Raw genomic sequence first — 21,008 nt, 5'->3', positions numbered from 1 at the left:
TCCTCAGTGAAGGCTTTGCGCTCTGCAGCTCCTCGGCATAGCCAGCGATGCTGAGGCTGAGATGTGAGATGCAACTCAGAGGGTCCCCCGCATAGAGGCAAAGTTATGGCACGATCATCCTCGCAGAAAAGGGTTCCGCAGCAATGTCTTCCTGTCAAAAAGTCCCTCACTGGTGACGCGCATGCCTTACAGGGACGAGAAAGCGAGAAAACCCCAAATTACGCGTCAAACCAAACTAATTGAAATCTGGGCTGAAGCAAGTCGACGACAGAGGGAAATTACAGGTATGTACTGCTTATTTTTATGTTTTGGAAATTTTGAATATTTTTATGATATGGCCGTACAAAACGTTCTGTTTAAATGTAATATATATATATAAAAATTAACTCATCAGTTTACATTCTGCATGTAACTTACTTTTTTTTTGGTAATAAATATATTTATGTTTATATTTATATTTATTTATTTATTTATTTATTTATTTATTTTGGGGGGGGGGGGGGGGTTCTTTCTTTTTTGTGGTTAACATCTGTGCTGTCCCAAACACAATACCCCTCTCCCAAACTGTTATCCGTGCTTTAATCTCACAATTCCTCAGGACTGATGTCTGGCGTTTCTCAGAACTCGATGCACCAGTGAGGCTGTAGTCATAGTTGGAGCCTCCAGGTAGTCACTTTGGGCTAACTTTAGGAAATAGTGAGGCAGGCAGGACAAGTTTATTTTTAGAGCACATTTCAACAACAAAGCAGTTCATAATAGTATAGAAAATTATATTCAAAATATTGGATAAATTCTTAAAGTGATGAATTCTAAAAGTTCTTGCAAAAGTAAACTAAGGTCCTATAAGGAAGAAAATAGTTCATCAGTCAATGCACAGTTTCCACAAAAAAGTGGGTTATTGATACTGTTGGCACATGCCTAAGTTTTTCTTTGAGTGTAAGTGAGTTTCTTTTGTTGCCTGTAGTATTTCTAATATTTTACAAAATGGTCCTGTTACAGGATTAAAAGATATACTTGTTCACCTCTGCTGATCACCTGCAGAGTGTGATCCGGACTTTTCATCTGCAGTCATTAGCCTTTATTCTCTGCAGGCACAGTAAGAGTATTAGAAACCATTTTACAGGCTACATTTGACAGTAATGCTGCAGGGTGAGATTCATTTACCAATCTGTGGTCACAGTAGGTACTATAAATAATGGGTCTACTATTACAGTGACATCAGCAGATTGGATATAATGTGTATTTTGAAACTTGCCTGTTTTTCAGACTTTTACCGAATGCATTACTGGATGTTTTGCTGTGTCTTGAGTAATATGTGTGTGATCTTGATTGACCCACTTTTTGCTCCTCCATGAAGTGGGTTTTCTTTTCTTAGCTCTAAGCCCTGACAGACAGTTCATTTACACAACTAAGCTGTGCCAAACTTTTAATTATCTGCTGTGTAAACTGATTATTTGCAGATTTTTTTTTTTTATAGGTGTTAGCTTTGGTCCTAAGGATGTCCATCACTAACATGCTGACATCAATTCTTATTTCAAATCCTGCCATCAGTCAGACCACAGAAACTCCTTCACACAGTTTGAACACACTTTTTTTTGCAAAGGTCATGGTATATATAACTAAACTCAGACAGGAAGCATGTAAACAGGACTTACTGTCAAACACATCTTCTGCTCACCTGTGAGAACCAGCAAAACCAGTTAGGGTGTTTCAAGAGTTGATAAATCAGTTGAGGTTTGACAACTTGACTTGTTTTCAAATTCATTCTTCCTTGTTACTGAATAAATATTTAGCCTACATAGATGGTACTGAAGAGGCTGGGGCATTTATTCTTATCAGAGAGCTAGAGAAACATTCAAGGTGGATTTTTTTTTTTTTTTTTTTTTTTTTTTTGTATCACTATTAAACAGGCAAGAACAAACTTATGTGTCAAACAATTTGGCTTATGACCAAATACCTGTAAAACTAATGACATTGCCATCAGGCTGTTTATAGTTTTATGAATCCATCAATTATTCATGCTTTATAAATGGCTCCTTGATAAAAAAAAAAAAAAAAAAAAAAGTGTCACCAGTTATTCTACATCCACACTGTTCATCTCTTGTGTCATTTTTTGCTTCGCTTCTCATTGCTGCCTTCTTCTTGTAGGTATAAAGTTAATCTTGATGCAGCCATAGTTCCAAGTGCCCTTCGACCAACCTGAGAATGATACTCTGAGAAGAGAACTTCTGAGTTGTCTCTTCACCGCCAGTGCCTTCAGGCAAACTACAAAGACAGCATATCAGGTAACTCCATAAGCTGGTCAGGAAAGAATATGTGTTAAATTATGCTGCAGATGTTTTCTCTGCTTGGGTTAACAACAAAAACTGGTACCTAAATTGTGGATTACTAAAAGAAACAATCGCATAACAGATATTCTTGTTAGGGAGGCATGTGTCTAGTTTGTCTCTTTCAAGGAAAACAGAAGCTCTGCAGGTGGAAGATTTCTGACTGCTGTCATTACTGATACAGAGAAGCTGAAATATAATTACTAATTTTAACAACAGTAAATAGAAGGTTTTCTGTGTAAAGTAATCAGTCAGAGCAGCTAAAGCGCAGGTGTAACTGTGCAGGACTCCTAACCATAAATGATCCTGAATTAAATTGGATTGTGCTACATAGATAGATAGGGGAGGTTTGCATTGATTTTTGTATTTATTGTTTGGATGCTGCTAATGAAAAAAAAAAATCTTTGTTGGCCATCCATTTTTCCACCCCCAGCTATAGGGGCATCAAATACAAAAGCAAAATCTTTGAATTTCACGTAACAGCAAAATGTGATGCTAAGAACTCACGGAAGAAGAATGATATCTGCCAACTTGCAGGCAAAACTCATAACACCTTGACCCTTATCTACAAAGCTTACTGCCATATGTTTACACAACTAAAGTGTGCCTGTTTGTGTGTGTGGGGGGGGTGCAATATTGGAAATGGCATCCACAGGGAGCAAATGAGAGGCAGGGACTTTGATTATAGTCTGTCATGGATTCTGATGGAAAGCAGGCTTTGAGCTCACTGTGCAGGAGGAGACACATGCTGTACATTCTTCCTCCTGGCCAAATTAGCCATAATAAGTTTGGACTATGAAATCCACAGTGCTTGTTTCCTGACGCTAATCTGATATGAAGATAGTATGGGGATACACAGAGAGAAAATTTGAAGATAGCCATTTGATTTTTCTAACTCGGGCTGCTGTAGCATCACATTAACTTCAGCTGAACTTTACAGTGTGAAGATAGGGAACTTTGTCCCCATCATTTATTGCAATAACATTAGCAAGGTATCCCTTTCTATCCAGTGTAAACATGAGGTTCAACCACAACAATTAAAAACTGTTTCTATGTGCATGTGGGCATGTGAGTGTTGTTTTAAGACGCATTTATGAAACATCATGATCCGTCCTTTAAGTTGTTCTGTCTTCAAAGTATATAAGAAAGCAGGACGGTTAATATTTTACTGTTAATTCAACTTAACTGATCGAGTTGAAATCAAATTCACAAAATGGCCATGTTTGCATACTGTTAAACAAAAGAAAAAATAAACTTAATATCCAAAAACTGTTTGAGTGTAGTCCAATGTATTATAATAAAGAAATGGGAATGGTTGAGAATGCAATGTGCTACTTTAAATTAGAAATGAATTTTTTTTTTTCAATTGCTTTAGCTCCTATCATTAAAAATAAAATGCAAATTAAATTTTGAATTTCTAATTTGAATAAAATGCACCTCGCTGAATATTCGTGAATACTGTTTTGCTATTGTATTCAAACTATACAGTATTAGTTTGTAAATCAGAGATCTTGTCCCAGAGACTCAGCTGCTGCCAGATATTGTATTGTGTGAAGGAGACCCCTTAAGGAGGTTACAAGGCAGTATATCCACACAGTGTGCTCAATCCCACCCAAAACTGTAGCAGTGCACTCTAAACTATGTGCAACTCTGGTATGGTTTGCTGTTCAGACAAAAAATGCCTTCGTTGGATTCAGGTTCCACTGCAGTTTTGTAGTTTCTGTTTAGCATCTTTTTTTAATTCTGGATTTTCACCCCTTGTCTGCAAACCTGTCCCGTCTCCCACTTACATGCTTTCTTTCTCTTCTTCCCATCTGTCATAGTTTAGAGTGCAACTCTGATACAATCCTGTCCAGAAATCTGTTCCTTTATTAGTAATCTTACTCAATCCTGGCATGAATACACCTGAGCAGCTGTGTTGCATTTTCTTCCTCATTTGCCCAAACTTTTGACATCAATCTGAAAATGTCAGTGTGTGATATTGATTTTCCTGAAAACATGAATCCATCACTGAAAATAAAATCAAAGACTCTAAACTAATGTCGCTCCCAAACTAATTAACAGGTCGAAGATTTACAGACTAACTGAGGTGCTAGATTGTGAACATGGGATTAAAACGGGTTTGTTCTTTCAATAATTATGAACTAGACAACACATAAAACACGTTTATGATCTTTCATTCATTCATTGAGTCCTTTTTTACCCGTGCAGGGGCAAAACATTCACCCTGCTGCAAATTCAAGCAACATCCTTTCTTACAAACACAAATGGCAGGCTTTACAGGTGAGAGGCCTGTGAAACATGGTCCTCAACATCTCCACTACTTACATCATCCTCTCAGAAGTTCGAAGCTTCAATGTGGTACGAAATGAAAGAAAGGGAATTCAGATTTTTATTTTTTATTTTTTTTGTCCCATTTTACTTCCTTGTTTGCTCATTTGTTTTTCTTTCTGATTGACAATAATTATTTCTGTAGTGATCATTGAAATGAAACTGGACTGACAGGTGTACTGGCATACTTGTGTGCGTGCAATGGATACTTGTTTTTTTGCCCAGAATTCGAACACTCAAAATGGCAGACAGAAACTAGTTAACTATGGAGGCTGATTTCAGGCAACTGGGGACTGTCACTCGTTATAGATAAATTACAATCAATGTTCTGCTAAATTTCCTTTCACTAAAACTCATAGGACTCATACTTTTCCTCCACTCCTCTTACAGTGCATCTGAAACCTGAAATTAATAGATAAACACAAATGTAACTGCTTTGTTACTTTATCATGATGACATCGTAGCAAATAAGGGGCTTAATTGCACTATTGGCCCAGATTTTAATTTTTTTTTTTTAATTTTCTGACCGTATAATCAGAATAGCCCTCTGCGTTTGAATGTACAAGCGGCTGTTGACTTTTAAGTTAAAATTTAAAACTTTTGGCACCTCCAGCACTCCTGTCAGTGCCAAAGCTTTTGGCCCTGCTGCTACTATTACTGCAACAAGCACCATCAGCACTAAAGCCCTGTGACTACTACGAAATCATTACACACCATACCAACTACATAGTCCTCCCTTACAACCACCTGCAGTCACCACAGCAACACCCAATAAACCAGGCTCCCTTTTATGAAGTAGCTTGACTCATTTGGAAAAATATGCTAATTAATTTTTCTGTCAAGAGACAGATGAGAAAATGTTTTTGTTTTCTTGAGGTCCTAAAGCATTTTTACTAGATAGGATAATAAAGAGGGAGACACTGGTCCATTCAGCCATTCAGCCATCAGGATTCCCCACAAATTGTTATCTTCATACTTACAGATTAAGTAAATGTAATGTGTTGATCGGTGAGCTTTATAAGTGCCGGTAGGTAGATTCTGCTATGTCTGTAAAGAGCCAGGCTGTCTCTCCCTGGTTTCAGACTTTCTGTGTAGCATATAAAACCCACCACATGGACATGTTAACAAGGTTAACAACTTGTTTTCATTGAAGGGGGTCTTTAAAAATTGGCGTTGCAAATGTTTTATGGGGGAGGAAAAGGCACTGAACACAGTTGTTAGAGATGGTAAAACTCAACATAAACCCAAACTTTCCTCGTTTCTTGTTTGAAAACTTCATGGGGCACCTTTAAGTCTTCTGTTTTCACTTTGTTCAGATGTCATGCGCAGTCCTGGACTTATAAATCAGGCTCTGAGAAGGGAGAGGTAAAAGGATCTGTCAAAATTATGTCTTTTTGTTTTCTGTCATTTCTTGGAGGGAAAGCTTTCTAAATTATATTATATTTAATGTATAGGTTAAATAGGGACATGATTTGGAGAACATTATTCACTAATTAACCTGACTAAAATCTAATATTAGAATAGATGCAGAGTGTGAAAGTTGGAGAGCGTTTGTCCCGGTATGAGCAGGCAGTAACACGGTGCTAATACAAGGTGCTGAATTCCAATCCCCCATCGCTCAAACCCTCAGACTCTCAGCACATTCACAAACATGCACTCAAGCACACTCTGAGGACAACTTGTTAACAGCACATGGGGGTTGGGGGGCGCTGGGGTGGGAAAACTTTCCTCGGACTACACTGGCCCAATTCATTCCACTTTAATCCGCTCTGTGCTCTCTGTCTGATTTGGGCCCGGCTTCTTATACATGTCTAAGTCAGACTGAGTTAGTGATGCAGGCTACAAAAGACTGGCGATAAACGCAAGGGTTTACTACACTCTCTCCTCCTACTTCCTTCAAGGTGACTTTGCTTTCCAGCATCTGATGTGACGTTAAAGGACAGGTTTTGATATAGACATTGGACCCAGTTTTAATTGTGTTTGATGATACCATCAAGAATATGCTGACTCAGACATATTTATAGCTACACCCAGCTTCATCTTGTTATGCAATTTGCTCTCCAGACTTTTGAAACTTTTATTTTATTTGTTTGGCTGGTTAGTATCGTCTTCTGATGATAAGAGTGTCCAAGTTTTCTCTTTGTTTTGCATGTTCTCTCTTTCACTGTGTGGGTTTCCTCCAACAGGGGAACTCTTCATTTTCCATGTGTGTGAATGTCACTATGAATACTTTTCACTCTTCATGTGTTTAAGTACAGTAACATTACCCTTTTATCTAGGGCTGCAAATAATGATTATTTTATTATTGATTCATTTCTCAATTATTTTGTGATTAATTGAACTGCTGTTTGGTCTTTAAAATGATAGTAATTGGTGAAAAATGTCAACTAGTGTTTCCCAAAGGCCAAAATGCAGCCTGAATGTCTTGTTTTGTCCGCGACCAACATCCCACAACCAAAAGATATTACGTTTATTGTAATAGCAGACTAAAAGAACCGGCAAATAATCATATATAACAAGCTGGAATCAAAGAATTTAACATTTGTTAATTAAAAAAATAACTTTTATAGATAGTCTGCGATTAATTTTCTATCAATCAACTAATCGATAAATTGACTAATACTTGACCTCTACCGTCATCCTGCAAATATTTGCATCATCTCCTGTTTACTCTAATTTACAAATTAAACATACCTCTCCTGCTTTGGTGCTTCTGATCTTCTGGCAGGTCTGAGTTCACTGGGGTTTTTTTTGTGGTTTTTTTGGTGCTAATTAAGAGTTTATTATTGATGGAAAAAAAGATTTGTCTCTTCCTCTTGTTTGCATTGTGGCTCCGGAAAGTCTCTTGTCAAGCAGGCTCCGAAAAGTCTCTTGTTGTCTGTCTTATTTGCAAGTGATTCCTTTTTGTTTTACTTTCCGCATCTAATTGACGAATCCCCTGTGTCCTTATCTTGTGACCTACGACCAACTCTATATTACCATACGAAAACAGATACAAAGGGAATGGCGGTGACTGTCAACTGTTTGTCACACTGTATAAAAGCTGCCCTACGGAGGAGTGACGGAGAGGACTGCTGGGGAGAGCAATGCTGGGTAGAAAACTGCTGGGGGGAACACTGCTGGACACCTCTCTTTGAGGGTCCATGTAGTTGCTCCTTCTTGCAAGAATAAATGTCCGATGTGTTTGATTTTGAACCAAGCCTCTGAGTAATTTTTCCAACATAATTGGTCCTTCGAGACGGATCCCAACATCTCCTCCTCTCTCCGGACACAGCCTGAAACTGTGCACGGGGGAGTCTGGGACTCCTGAGGAAAGACCTCCGCGCTGTTTTTTGTTTTTTTTATCGAAGCCGTTTGGACGTTGGTGAGACCAGGACTGACTGGAGAGAGGACGAGTGACGGGATCCTAGAACAAGGTTGATTCACCATCAAAACATCGGACACCCGGGTAAGACAATTTATTGTGTTGTTGTTTTGATCTAAAGGGTAGATTAGGTAAACTAAAGAGTCTGAGTAGACTAGGTAAACTAAAGAGTCTGAGTAGACTAGGTAAACTAAAGAGTCTTAGTAGATTAGGTAAACTAAAGAGTCTGAGTAGATTAGGTAACCTAAAGAGTGAGTAGACTAGGTAAACTAAAGAGTCTGAGTAGATTAGGTAAACTAAAGAGTCTGAGTAGACTAGGTAAACTAAAGAGTCTGAGTAAACTAGGTAAACTAAAAGTCGCGCGCGCAAAAATAGGTCAGGGACCTACAGGTAACTATAAGAATAAATAATTAGATACTGTGAGTGTCCTACAAGTGTAAAGGTGGGCTGAAGCCTAACGGTACACTGTATAAAGACCAGTTGCTTGGATGTACTCCATACAACTGGTTGGCTCACAGATAGCAAAAATGGGGACATGCTGTAATAAGATCTAAGAGCAATGCTGCGGGGAGAGCAATGCTGGACATCTCTCTTTGAGGGTGCATGTATTTGCTCCTTCTTGCAAGAATAAATGTCCGATATGTTTGATTTTGAACCAAGCCTCTGAGTAATTTTTCCAACAATTAATCACATAGTATTCCTCTCATACTTTGTTTATAGAGTTTATAATTGCTCTCCTTAATATTTGTTAATGATGCAAAATTATATTTGTATCGCATCATTTTCCTTTGGTAGGAGCAGGACAGTGTAACTGAATTGAAGTCAAATGGGACTGTATTTTCAGCCCTGTGTTAGAGTGTCCAGGACCGCAACAATCCTGGCCCAAGGTAAGCGTGTAGCGATAACTACGTTTCTTTTTGATAATGCTGCTCACATTGCTGCATGATGCATCTTACTCCTAGACACACACGGTTTGTCTGCTTCCAGAGAGCTGGTGGTTAATATTTGATCTGATGCCTCCTGCAGGTACAGCAGAATGATAGTGGCTAGTTTATTTTTACTTGCAGACAACACAGCCTGTTGGTTGGCCCTCGTGGAATGCGCGTGTATTTTTGGTCAGGTTTAGGTTCTTGGTCACCAATATGTGCTTTTACAACCACATGAGGATGTCTTGTTGGACTGACTGTTGAACACTGAGAAAAGAGACATTAGTATTTATTTTGTGATCATTTAAAATATTGAATTCTTCTTAAATTGCAATGAAAAGCAGGGAGTTTGTGGGGAATGTGAGAAGTAATTTAAGATAACTGATGTGTAAAACTTTTATTGCTAAATTTATTGCACACAGATGTTGGTTGATCTTTGTGCTGTAACACTAGCAGAGGGAGGGGTTACCTGATTTAAAAACCAGATGAATTATCTGCATGCATTACAGACCCTCAATAAATCTGCTTTGTGCATTATTTCCAATTACTGTAAATAAGAATGTATTCATGTATTCATTTATTGAGTCCATTCAAAAAGTAAAGCTGCCAAATAAGTGCGCTGAAGTGTTAGTGGCAAAACTACAAGTGGAAACAGTATAGGTGCAGAGATGAATGTTATCAGTTCAGGAGCCACCAGAGCACAGAGAAAGGAGACATATAGATGATGCATCACTACTGACTCGCACATCCTTCAGTGTTTGTGTGATTCAGTGCAGGGAGCAGAGATTAGGACACACGACTAATGTACAGTGTATATACGGTGAAAAGATGAGTTTGCTTAATGCCGGTGATGTTGAAAGCATCTCTCCTGCTCAACCTCTGCTGCTGTGTGCCCTTGTGGTTTTGCTTTGGCCCTGGCACAGCCCCTGCATGCAGCTGTGAGATCTGCTTCTCAGCTGTTGCTAATAGGTAAAAAAAAAAAAAAAAAAAATTATTTGAAACTTTGACTTAACTCTAGATTTCTCAATGTATTAGCCCGTATTTGTCTGGATGTTTTTTCTACCAGAAATCATTTTCCGTTTTTTTGTTTTGTCTTGTATGTTTCATTTCAACAAGGCTCATTATTCTGTAAATCTGCTGACACAAGTCAAAGTCCTTGGAGGATCCTTTTGAAACGTGCTCTATGATGAGCTCAAAGGGATTCAAGGTCAAACGTTGCCTGTTGGGATGCCAAGTCAATTGCAGTACAGCAAGAAGATGTCGCTTCTTAATCACTCCACAACAGCAGCACACCTTGCAGCTGGAATTGTTTTTGTTCTAAATGTATCCAGAGAATATTCAGATTATTATATATTATGAGAAATCTTCTGATAATGTCTTCGGCAGGAAGAGTTGTTTTTTTCTTTTCTTGTTGTTGCCACAGTGTTCCTCTTAGCAGTAGGATAATGTTGTCTAAAAACACTCCAAAAATGTTTTATGGAAAATTTCCAAAAATGTTCCACAAATGTCTTTTTTTTTTTTTTTTTTTTTTTAATTTTGAAGATTAATTGTTTTTGCCATTTTTGCCTTCATTTAATAGGGGACAGTGAGTGAGAGAGAAAATGTGGGGAGGGAGGAGAGGAGTGACATGTAACTAATGGTTCATCCAACTGGATTTCGAACAACGAACTCGCTGTTCAGACAATTTGTGCTCGTGTGGTATGCGCCCTAACAAGTCGTTTGTTAGGTCGCCTGAGAACGTCATCATTTTAAAATGGACTAATGTGCATTAAGATTGCAACACAACATTTTCTGAACGTTGCTCTGAGAGTGTTCTTCCTTTGTTATCATGTAGCATTGTGGGAATGTTTTATTAAAGAATGTGTATTAATGTGTTACCTCAACAACATCCCCAAATCATTCATGCTGCAGTTGGAACATCATGTCTTAGTTAACATTCAACATTGTAGGAACACGATTAGTATTGGTAAGCACCCTTAAAGTCTCTTTTGAACATTAGATTCAAAAGTTGTGGGAACATTCCCTGCGAGTCAGGCAGGTCCATTTCACAAAGCTTCAGTTTTACAGCTTAAGTCTTAACTTCATTAGTTACACATATACTATATACACACACATGCATACACACGTGTGAACACACATGGATACACACGTGTGAACACACATGGGTGCCAGGACAATATGGGTTGACATTTAGTAAAAAGAGACATTTAATTATCTATGTACACATTAATCCATTATCATCCTCGATGACCTTGTCTACTGTCTGCCAGTACAGATATCAAACTGCATTATCTGGGAGACAATCAGCGCATTTACATGCACTCAGATAACCACATTATTCTTATTTCTACAGCTTTGTTTATGTTAAGGTACCCTATAGTGGCGAGATGTGATTTTAAATTGATTCTTTGGCCTTGAGGCCCCAATGAATGCTTGATGCATTTTCTTACTCATACTTGCCGATATTTGAGAAATCTACATTGTTTACAACCGCGTTTTCCTGCTGGCAGTCTTCTTCTTCTCTGCCTTTGTCGTTGCATTGCAGTCACCAGCTGTTAAATCGTGAAAATATCAGGAGATCAGTGTATTATGTCACACAGATGTAAATCAGCATGCATTTGTGTCCGTGTGTGCGTGCAGGAGAACTAACATACCGTAACAGGACCCACAACATTGCTCCATGGAGCTCGTAATGGTCAGAGTCTCCACCGGGTGCCTTTAATCACTGTAATGGATTAGAAGAAAGCTGGTTAATACAGCTACTTTTCTGATGGAGAAACCTAATTTCTTGGCCATGAACACAACTAACTTAGTTTCTGATAGGTTTTTCAATGTGCTGCTGTGACACAAACTTGAACAGCGACTGACTGTGGTTTTTAATTGTTGAAAAGTTGCTGTTCAGCAGCAGGTGTTCTTTTCTGAGCCAGAACCTCTTTGCAGTGAATTTGGAGATTGACATCATGTATTATTTGCACTTGCTGCGACACAGACGTAATGTCAACACATCGAAGACATTGGTGCGTGCAGTAGCTGTAATAAGGACAAAAGAGGTGGAAGAGTAACCAGCTTTAGTTATAGTGTGACTGCCCTGTTTTATAGCTCAGCAATTTAACAAGTTATTAGCATTACTGTCTTTTATTACTTACTCATGAAGGGTCATTGTGTACTGTACCATAATGGTAACAAATGAATGCTAAACCATTACTTTAATCGGCTCAAAAGGATTTGACTGATTGTTCTTTAGTTTCCTGTTAAAGCAGTGAAGGAGGACATTTGTATCATAGTTTTATTTATAAAATATTTCAGTTTTTCTTTTTTCATAAAGTGTCTGCTTATTTTCTCCTCAAAAACCCCAATATACTACATAATGTTTTGCTGTTGTTGTTGTTGTTACATTGAAACTAAGAGATTTTTTTCTTAAAAATGTGACAGCGAAAAACTTTCACATGTGCAATTTCTAATCTTAAATATTAATACATAAAACGCACACCACCAACTGTTTGAAGAAGGTGTTATCTTAATATGTATATAACCTTAAAATTGGTTCCCCACAAGAATCCCCACATTACCCACGGGAAGACATTTGTTTTAGAGTGTGGTTATGGCTTGTAATCAGATTAATGTCTCTGATGTAGCTTTCCTTTCTGTCTCCTAGTGAGACTATAAGGCCGTCATGAACCTGTTCAGGAAGGATGCCATGGCCACCAAGAAGGAGAAGGAGAAAGAGATGCAGTATGAGGACCCTCCAGATGGAGGTTGGGGCTGGATGGTTGTGCTGCATTGCTTCCTGGTATGTGCACCACAGTTGTTTATACTTCTTAACTGAATGTGTTACTTTAATTCATTAACAGGATGATTTAAATAAAACTATAACACAAAGACTGGGATAGAAATAGGTAGATTCGGTTAGGTGCTAACTGAATTCAATCAGGAAGTTTATTTTTCCTGCATGTGTATGAAGTAGCTATATGTATGTTCTGGATGCAAGCATAACACAATGTAATGTGATCACGTGTGTGTGTGTGTGTGTGTGTGTGTGTGTGTGTGTGTGTGTGTGTGTGTGTGTGTGTGTGTGTGTGTGTGTGGGCAGGTAAATGTCCTCGTGATGGGCACGTTGAAGAGCTTTGGGATCTTCTTTGTGGCGTTCCAAGATGAGTTTGGAGGCTCATCAGAGAGCATCAGCTGGATCGGTTCAATCATGTCGAGTCTGCGTCTGTCTGGAGGTTCGAGTTGAAAAAAACTAACTCTTGTCTTTATCTCTTTGTTGAGTCTGAATCACGGATGTACGATTTTTCACCGGGTATGATTTTATCCACACTTACAAGCCCCTAAAAGAGTAAACCTAACCGTTTATTTGAACTGATTTTTCCTCAGTATACTTCAATGTAGATATAAAGAATTTTTTGAGCTCCTGTGTCTTTGTTCCTCCCCTCCTTTCACTTCTGTAGCACCCGTTGCCTCTATGGCCTGCGCCAAGCTTGGAGTCCGGGTGACCTCGATTGCCGGGGCAGTGCTGGTTAGTGGAGGCTTCATCGTGAGTATTTTTGCCAGCAGCGTGGTATTCCTCTACATCAGCATGGGAGTGATAGTTGGTGAGTTCAAAAATGTAGTAAAATACCTCAGTGATTTTGTTCCCCTGATGGCTGACATCAGAGAGGACATTTGTTTAAGTTCATTTTCTCTTATCAGCCCACATGCTCCTGTGACTGACAGTGTTTGATAATGATAACTTTGTTTAGGAATGGGTTTTGCGCTACTATACCAATCCTTCTCAGTGGTCACAGCACTGTACTTCAGAAAAAGGTTAGCAACAGCGTATGCGATTGGGCGTTCTGGGATGGGTTTGACCTTTGCCCTCGCACCATTCACTCAGCTGCTTCTGGACCAGTATGCTTGGCAAGGTAGGCAGAAAATATCTTTATGAGTAGGCATTTGTAAGTAAATATAGCACGAGAGGTGACATTTTAGGTCCTGAACTGTCTTTGTCATCCACAGGGGCGATGCTGATTCTTGGTGGCCTCATGCTGAACCTGGTGGCCTCTGGGATGCTTCTGCGACCCATCAACGTGAAGCCACCTGTTTCAAACCCTACCTCTTCTCCCATCCAAAAGAGCCCTGCTGTTTCTCTCAAAAGCCCCACAGAGAAGGAACTCTCAAAGAGCTGCTTGAGTGGCTCATCTCACTTGTCCAATGGCGTATCCAAATCAGACTCATTCGCATCATCTCCTCCTCCTCACAGGGACACTGAGAACCTGGGAGGGGAGGGTACTCAGGGACTTCAGGACCAGTCAGTGAACCCTGAACAGACCAGACTGGTCTTCAATGGTGTAAACGGCTATGAGCCCCACCACGACTCGGGTCAGTGTAAACCCTCAACTCCGGACAGCTCAGCAGAGCTCAATGGCAGCATGAACGGGTCCACAATTGTTGGATTTCATTCAAATGCCAGCATGCCAAATGAGGTGACTGTCAGCAATGCCAAAGTACTGGATTTCTCCTTGCTGAAGAACCCATTTTTTTGCATCTACACTTGGTCCTTGGTCTTCAGTCAGCTGGCCTACTTCATCCCCTATTTCCACCTGTCTGCACGGGCCAGAAACCTCGGCATTGACGCCATGGATGCTTCCTTTATCATCTCTGTGGCAGGTGAGTCTTACATTGGTCAATACATCCTTCTGTGTTATTGTCATCCACCTTAAAGGAATAGTGTGACATTTTGAGAAACACATCATATTTGCTTTTTTGACCAAAATTAGATGAGAAAATTGATATCAGTCTAATATTTGTACAGTACAGTACATAAGCGGAGACAACCAGCTGCCAGTTTGTTTACCCAGTTTGCATAAAGTCTTTAAATGTGTTTGATTGTGTTTGTTTAATCTGTACAAAAAGCAAAAACGTGAAAATGAAAGGTTTAGTTTTAAGGGGAGTGACGTGCCAGACTATTTCTTGGCCATATGCAGTAACCTCCTGAAGTCTGCTTTTGCTGCACTTACAGTGCCAAGAGCAACCTTAATAACAACCAGCCTTCATCTGGGACAGTCGAAGTGTTTCATGAAACATTTAGAGAAAATGAAAAATTAGTTAAAGAAATAGGAGCCATCTAGTTATACAGTAAACTGACTGGACATGTCAAAGATAATGGGGTTTCAAGCCAAATGTATTCAGGTAAAACTTCCTCAACCTAAATTGTCTCAAGGATTTTTTTTTTTGGTCATAGCGATCATTAACCTATTCATTGAAAACAAAATTATGAAAATAAAAAACAGACAATCACATAGAATAAAGACTACAGAGCAGCCAAGGACAGAGTTGCAGTAGCAGCACCTTTTTCAAAGTTATCAATAGCAAGCTCGCAGCTGAAGCACTCACTGTCAATTAGAAAAATTACACACTGCTGTTATTACAGAATACAAAATCTGTGTTAATTGCACTGGTTACATTTTGTCATATTTTTCCTATTCAAATGCATTTAATTGTTTTATGAAAATATAAACTGAGGGCTTTTATTAATGAAACTTCACTACAAGAAAGTTAAACTCATTTTACAGATCTGACAGTCTGTAGAAACTCGACAGAAACTGCAGACTGCTGCTTTTAAGTTTTTGAATGGGGCTTCTAGCAGGGATTTCACAGCGACTGTGAGGAGGGAGGTCCCGGTTTCTTTAAGACTGGGTCTAAGAAGTGATGCAAAAAAGTATTAATTATTTGTGAGCTGCTCAGATTCTGCAGTCTTATGTAATGAATGTGCTTACATAAAAGCTGAACTTTGGTCCACTGGCCAGGGCGGGTGAGTTCAGCAGTATGCCACTGATGAGGCCACTCCATATGAACAAAAAACAGCATTAACATTTTGACCACCGACCACATGTGCATGTAATTCTGTAAGGCTTTGAGAATAATTGAAACGCTCCAGATGGGGTAGTGCATTTATGAGTTACACACTTCAGTTCTATAATCTGTCCCTTGGTAATCAGTTGTCAGCAGATGACAGAAGGTATCCTTTAGATAAGAATAATGATACATCAAATTATATTATTATTGATATCAGTAATTGACTCAAGGTACAGACATTTTATACATTCATTTTTCTTTATATCACAGCTCTTCTTGAGTACATTTATTTAATTGATTGAATTCTAACAATGCTTTGTTTGACTTTTACTGATATTTGTGTGGTTTTATGTCACTGTTCAGGTGCTCCATTTGAGCAATGAGAAACAAAGATCTCTTATTGTAAAGTACAGTTTGTAGACTCCCAAAAATACTGCATTTTCTCTGTCTGTCAGAAAATCAAATTTAAAGTTAAAAGACAAATGTTTCAAGACAACATTTTGGCCTACACAGGAAACACAGCTGAGATGAATAACATTTATGGACTGAGCCAAAAAGATTGTGGTCAGGTAATGCTACTGTCTTAAATTACACAAGATACACAAAAAATAAACTAACAAAGGGCTTTACATAGAGCTCTAACAAAAACCACAGGATATAGACGTCTGAAATTTCCTCGATGGTCCGTGGGTTTACTCAGATGAGCTTCGTGCCAGAAAGCAGCAAGACTGACAGCCTCTTTTGACTCAGACATGTTTGTCCTGTCACATTCCCTGGTCACGTGCACCGTAATGAGGGAGAAACAGAGACAGAGCTAAAAGACGCGGGGTGCCACCCACACCACAAAGCCACCATCCCAACGTCCTGCTGTCCCCTTTTTTCCCCGACCCAGTACTTGTCATAAAAGCCCATTAACTTGGCTGATAGAGAAAGAGACGCTATCGTCCGGGTCTTCGTCAGCCCGCAGCCACCGATACTGGGGCTAACTGGAGTTGCTAAGCAACAGCTAACTGAGTAAAGTTGTTGGCGTGGTGACAAGAGGGGCTCCCAGTTTTGCTTGGGTCCAGCTCTAAAGTGACTGATACTTTGCAGAGGAGAACTAAGGCGGCAGTGCGTACAAAAGAGAAGGCGAGACAAGCCAGCAGTGGCTTCAGAGAAGCTGGGAAACCAACATGCCTTTTATAACCCTTTGCTTTAATCTGGTGACAAAATGTCCCTCTTTATAGCAAATGGAAAGGCATCTCTCCATGCCTTGCAACTCCATATGGTCTCTTAATACACACAGGCTTTTTACAGACTTTTATACCTGTTAACACTATGGAGAAAAATGGACAGAACTAATGTCCCTGATGCACTTGCCATCAGGTGCTACTTGGAGAGGCCAAATTTAAACAGCTTTGTGCTGAGTTTATAAAGGAACAGCTGCAGGGCTGAACCAACCTGCTGAGGCTAAAATATACAAACAAACTCACACAACTTGTCTCTGTGCAAGCAGGGGACACCCCAGGACATGTCCTGGGTCACCAGTGGAGGACACATAAACACTGCACAGCTGCCTCATGTCATTTTTCTAACCTCAGTGGAGAGAGATGCTTTAGGTTCTGTTATGTAAGGAAAGCAGAGGTGGTCACGGAAGAGGCATTTCCTTGTTCATTCAGTCAGGGTTCATTTAAAGCCTTAAAGAACGAAGATGCAATTTACTGTCATTATGTATCATCTGCATGTTAATTTATGTAGACGATTATTGAAATAATATAAATTATTGACTTTATTTTGTAATTCATCCTCTGCACAAACTCTTCTTCAACAGGCCCGCCTCTCTTTTGTTTCAAGCCACATGTTAATGTCTGCAGCCTGTAGAGTCACATAGCAGAGCCTGTGCAAAGGATGGGTTACTCTGATCTGCATAGAACCAGTTTGTTTCATTGATCAATGGCTCAGCGCTGCCTGCTTGTAGCTATTCCTGCGACGGTCAATACACCACTGCAGTTTCCGCATCGCCTATCGCGTTCCAGTTGACCTCAGCAGAGAGCAGTCCATATCTGCCCAGTCATCATAGTGGAGCAAACAATCAGTCAGACGAGATGGCGTGCTTACTGTAATAAGTAGTTTGCTGGTGTAATGCTGATGTTAACAGATGAATGCGTTGCCACTCACTGTTTCTGGCCACAGTCTGCTGTCAGACAGCAGGAACAACAGGGGCTCCACATTTGATATTCATGCAGACCTGTGTGGTTTTGCTGAAGGGCGTCTCACGTTCTTTCTCCGCCCCTCCATCACACATGCCCACATGTAGAGATACATACTCACACTCCTTTATGGCTTTGTTTTTGTCAGGCATAAAATAACTGAATCATTTTAAAGAAACAAGTTGTTGAATGATCACAAGTCTCTACATGTGCCTTCTTAAGTGACCTTAGCTGCACTTAAATTAATCCTTGCACCAAAGTAGCTGACTTTGACAGTTAACTCTTTCTAAGTAACTGAGCATCAACTCAAAATACATGGAGGGCTGTTGGCTTCTGACCACTGTGATCTGCTGTGTGCTCAGATCCCAGCCAGATTATTTTAACACCATATTACAAAGTCATTCATTCTGCAGATAGTCGTTAACCAAAGCGTTGGCCAGATTTTCATTTTGAACCACCGCGATGAAAAGTTGAGAGTTCCAGTGGAATTGAAAGTGTGTACCAAATTTCATGATAATCCATCTTAATAGTTTTCAAGACATTTCACTAAATAAGAAACCTCATTGTGGTGCTAGGAGAAAAGACAGGAGGTGACCAATCATCAAATGGCTCCAAAAGCTAAACAAAACTTTTCTCCCCTCGATATTCTGTGTTAAACTCCAAAATACACTAGATGTTCACTGAAATCCTCCTGCTTCATGTTGTTTCACATGACAGACAGGCACAGTGTGTTGCTGCTGCTGTCGATGGACAAATCTGGTTGGATTTCAGTGTAACAGGCTGGAGGATGGTCTAAATATATATTTTTTTAAACTGGGTCGGTATTTGATTTATCACTAAACTGTCTAATAGACTGTGTGCATGTTGTTGGTCAATCTGCACACCAATTGTGGGTTGCAGTTTGTGTCTCTTGTGTTTTATTGAACAAGTTCACCAACATAAAACTGCTTGTCAAAGAGTCATCACTGAAAATACAGAGAATAAACAGTGTTGGATCATTTTTACAAAAGGGTTTTATACTCAGACTACGACAGAAAAATCAAATGAAACAAAAATCAATAGATACGTGTCTTTATAGAATGTCACAACAGATTCATTTGGATTTTTTTTCTCCAATAACGCTTTCTTTAACGCAGTCTTCAGTCTCTTCTCTTAATCCTTGCTAAGGAAACTGTGAAGAATGTTTTGCTTCAATTTATTTAACCCGGATAATCTACTATAACTGTATTAATACCATTTTTCCAAGGAGTCCTCGGTCCTACATACTCTAAATTTAAAACAACAATAAGATAATGAAAATTAAAGAAAAAAATGTCATAAGAAACACCCTGTTATTATAATACCCTGTGTCTAAAAATTATTGCTCAATTGATTTGTAGCATATATTTTAATCATCCAAAATAAACAACCAAAAAATATCACTGTTCTCTCTGTTTTTCTATTCTTACTTTAATTTCTAAATACTCACCTTTATCTCAAAATGTCCTTCACATTTTACTTGGAAACAAATTATTTGAAATGTAAAAAAAAATGTCCACTGTTTTTCGTCATATTTTTGGAGTGTTTATATTTTCCAGATGTATCTTTACTCTGTCCTAGTTTCTCATGCGCTTTTGTCTCTGTTTCAGGTATCACAGAGACCATTGCCCAGTTGGCCTCGGGCTGGGTGACAGACAAAAACCTGTTCCATAAATACCACTACCACAAAGCCTACCTAATCCTCTGTGGCTTGGTCAACCTGCTTTCCCCGCTGGCAACCTCCTACATCCTGCTGATGGTCTACGCTGTCTTTTTTGCCATCTTCTGTGGCGGCTACATGGCTCTGCTGCTCCCTGTTCTAGTAAGGAGACACTGCCTGAACATACGCATCATTCTCTTTTGAAACAAATTAACCTCAATTTCCCATATTTGTAATACTTTAACCTACAGGTCCCATACATTTTGTAAAAAAAAACAAAAAAACTGATATATATATATATATATGTATATATATATATATATACATATATATATATATATACACCTAATGTTAAGGGAAAGTTCCTGGTATTGATTATTGATACTTGTTCACAACTTGTTCAATGGCTGCACATGCTAATAATTAATTCCAATCAATTGCTAGTGTCACCTACAGGTGACCTTCAGTCAGTGGACAGCAGGTTAGCCAAACATGTAGCAGTGTGAAATATGTCTACAGGCAAGCAAACACTTCAACAAAATGAAGAATAAAGTTTCCAAGAATTAATAAATCGGACTTTCTGTAACAGTCTACCACCATGCTGTTGGCACTGTGAGGCTGTGCTTAGCTACAGCAGTTTAATACAAGCCTGTTCTCAATGACAGTGTTAACATGCTGATATTTAGATGATTAGTTCATTAGTTTATCAGGTGTTTGGTCAAAAAACAAATTTGCACCTGATGGCACTTGATGAAATTTTAAAATAAAATAAAATATGTGCAAGTGAATACAGGGCAACATGGATTTATCAGTACACCATTTTATGGGAAAATATCCAGTAGATGTTGACGTATTTCACAAGATAAACTCCAACCTGTTGGTGGTACGAGGGAAGCAGTGCATGTCTTGCCTAAATTGGTCCAATTCTAATGTCTACAGACAGATGTCTGTATTTGGAAGCAGAATCTACCAGAAGCTTTCTAGCTTCCGTTTGAAGACCTAGCCTTATTGTTGTGGTATGAGAGGCTAACTCTTTGTCGGATCAATAGCCAATGGGTTCCAAGTTGGTACAATTCATCCTCTGGGTGTCAAGAATGTCTGTACAAAATTTAATAGCAACTTATCTAATATTTGCAGTGATATTTCAGTCTGGCTCAAAGTGGTTGACCAACACAGCGTGGCTAAACATAGATTAAGACACTTGGGTGTAAATGGAGCTGTTCTAAACTTATCTTGAAATAACATTTGCTTTTAAACACAACCAAGTGCATTAATAAATCCCAGAAGTATTTATCTTCCTAATGATTACATAATTATTTCCAGGGAACAGGTAAATTATTCGGAAACTAGAAAACTGCT

The 21,008-nt window shown here is 39.0% G+C and overlaps 1 protein-coding gene across 2 annotated transcripts in view; it reads left to right on the top strand.

The window, feature by feature from the left end:
- The first annotated feature begins 59 nt into the window (after positions 1-59).
- Positions 60-21,008, top strand: part of slc16a4 (solute carrier family 16 member 4) — a 30,367-nt gene continuing 9,418 nt past the window's right edge. Inside the window, exons 1-8 of one of the 2 annotated variants that reach the window (XM_069140065.1) lie at positions 60-284; positions 2,149-2,285; positions 12,604-12,738; positions 13,039-13,171; positions 13,397-13,540; positions 13,688-13,849; positions 13,944-14,594; positions 19,600-19,811. In XM_069140065.1, the coding sequence (XP_068996166.1) occupies positions 12,622-12,738; positions 13,039-13,171; positions 13,397-13,540; positions 13,688-13,849; positions 13,944-14,594; positions 19,600-19,811 (1,419 nt within the window). In that variant the 5' untranslated portion in view covers positions 60-284; positions 2,149-2,285; positions 12,604-12,621. Of the gene's footprint in view, positions 285-2,148; positions 2,286-8,033; positions 8,107-12,603; positions 12,739-13,038; positions 13,172-13,396; positions 13,541-13,687; positions 13,850-13,943; positions 14,595-19,599; positions 19,812-21,008 lie in introns of those variants that run through there. The other variant, XM_069140066.1, reaches the window with a different exon arrangement.

This window comes from Embiotoca jacksoni, unplaced genomic scaffold, assembly GCF_022577435.1.
Source record: "Embiotoca jacksoni isolate LCO1_2020_lvr unplaced genomic scaffold, fEmbJac1.0.p SCAF_9, whole genome shotgun sequence".
Lineage (NCBI taxonomy): Eukaryota > Metazoa > Chordata > Actinopteri > Embiotocidae > Embiotoca > Embiotoca jacksoni.
Note: the sequence above shows the minus strand (reverse complement) of the source record. Positions and strands in the feature narration are given on the sequence as shown.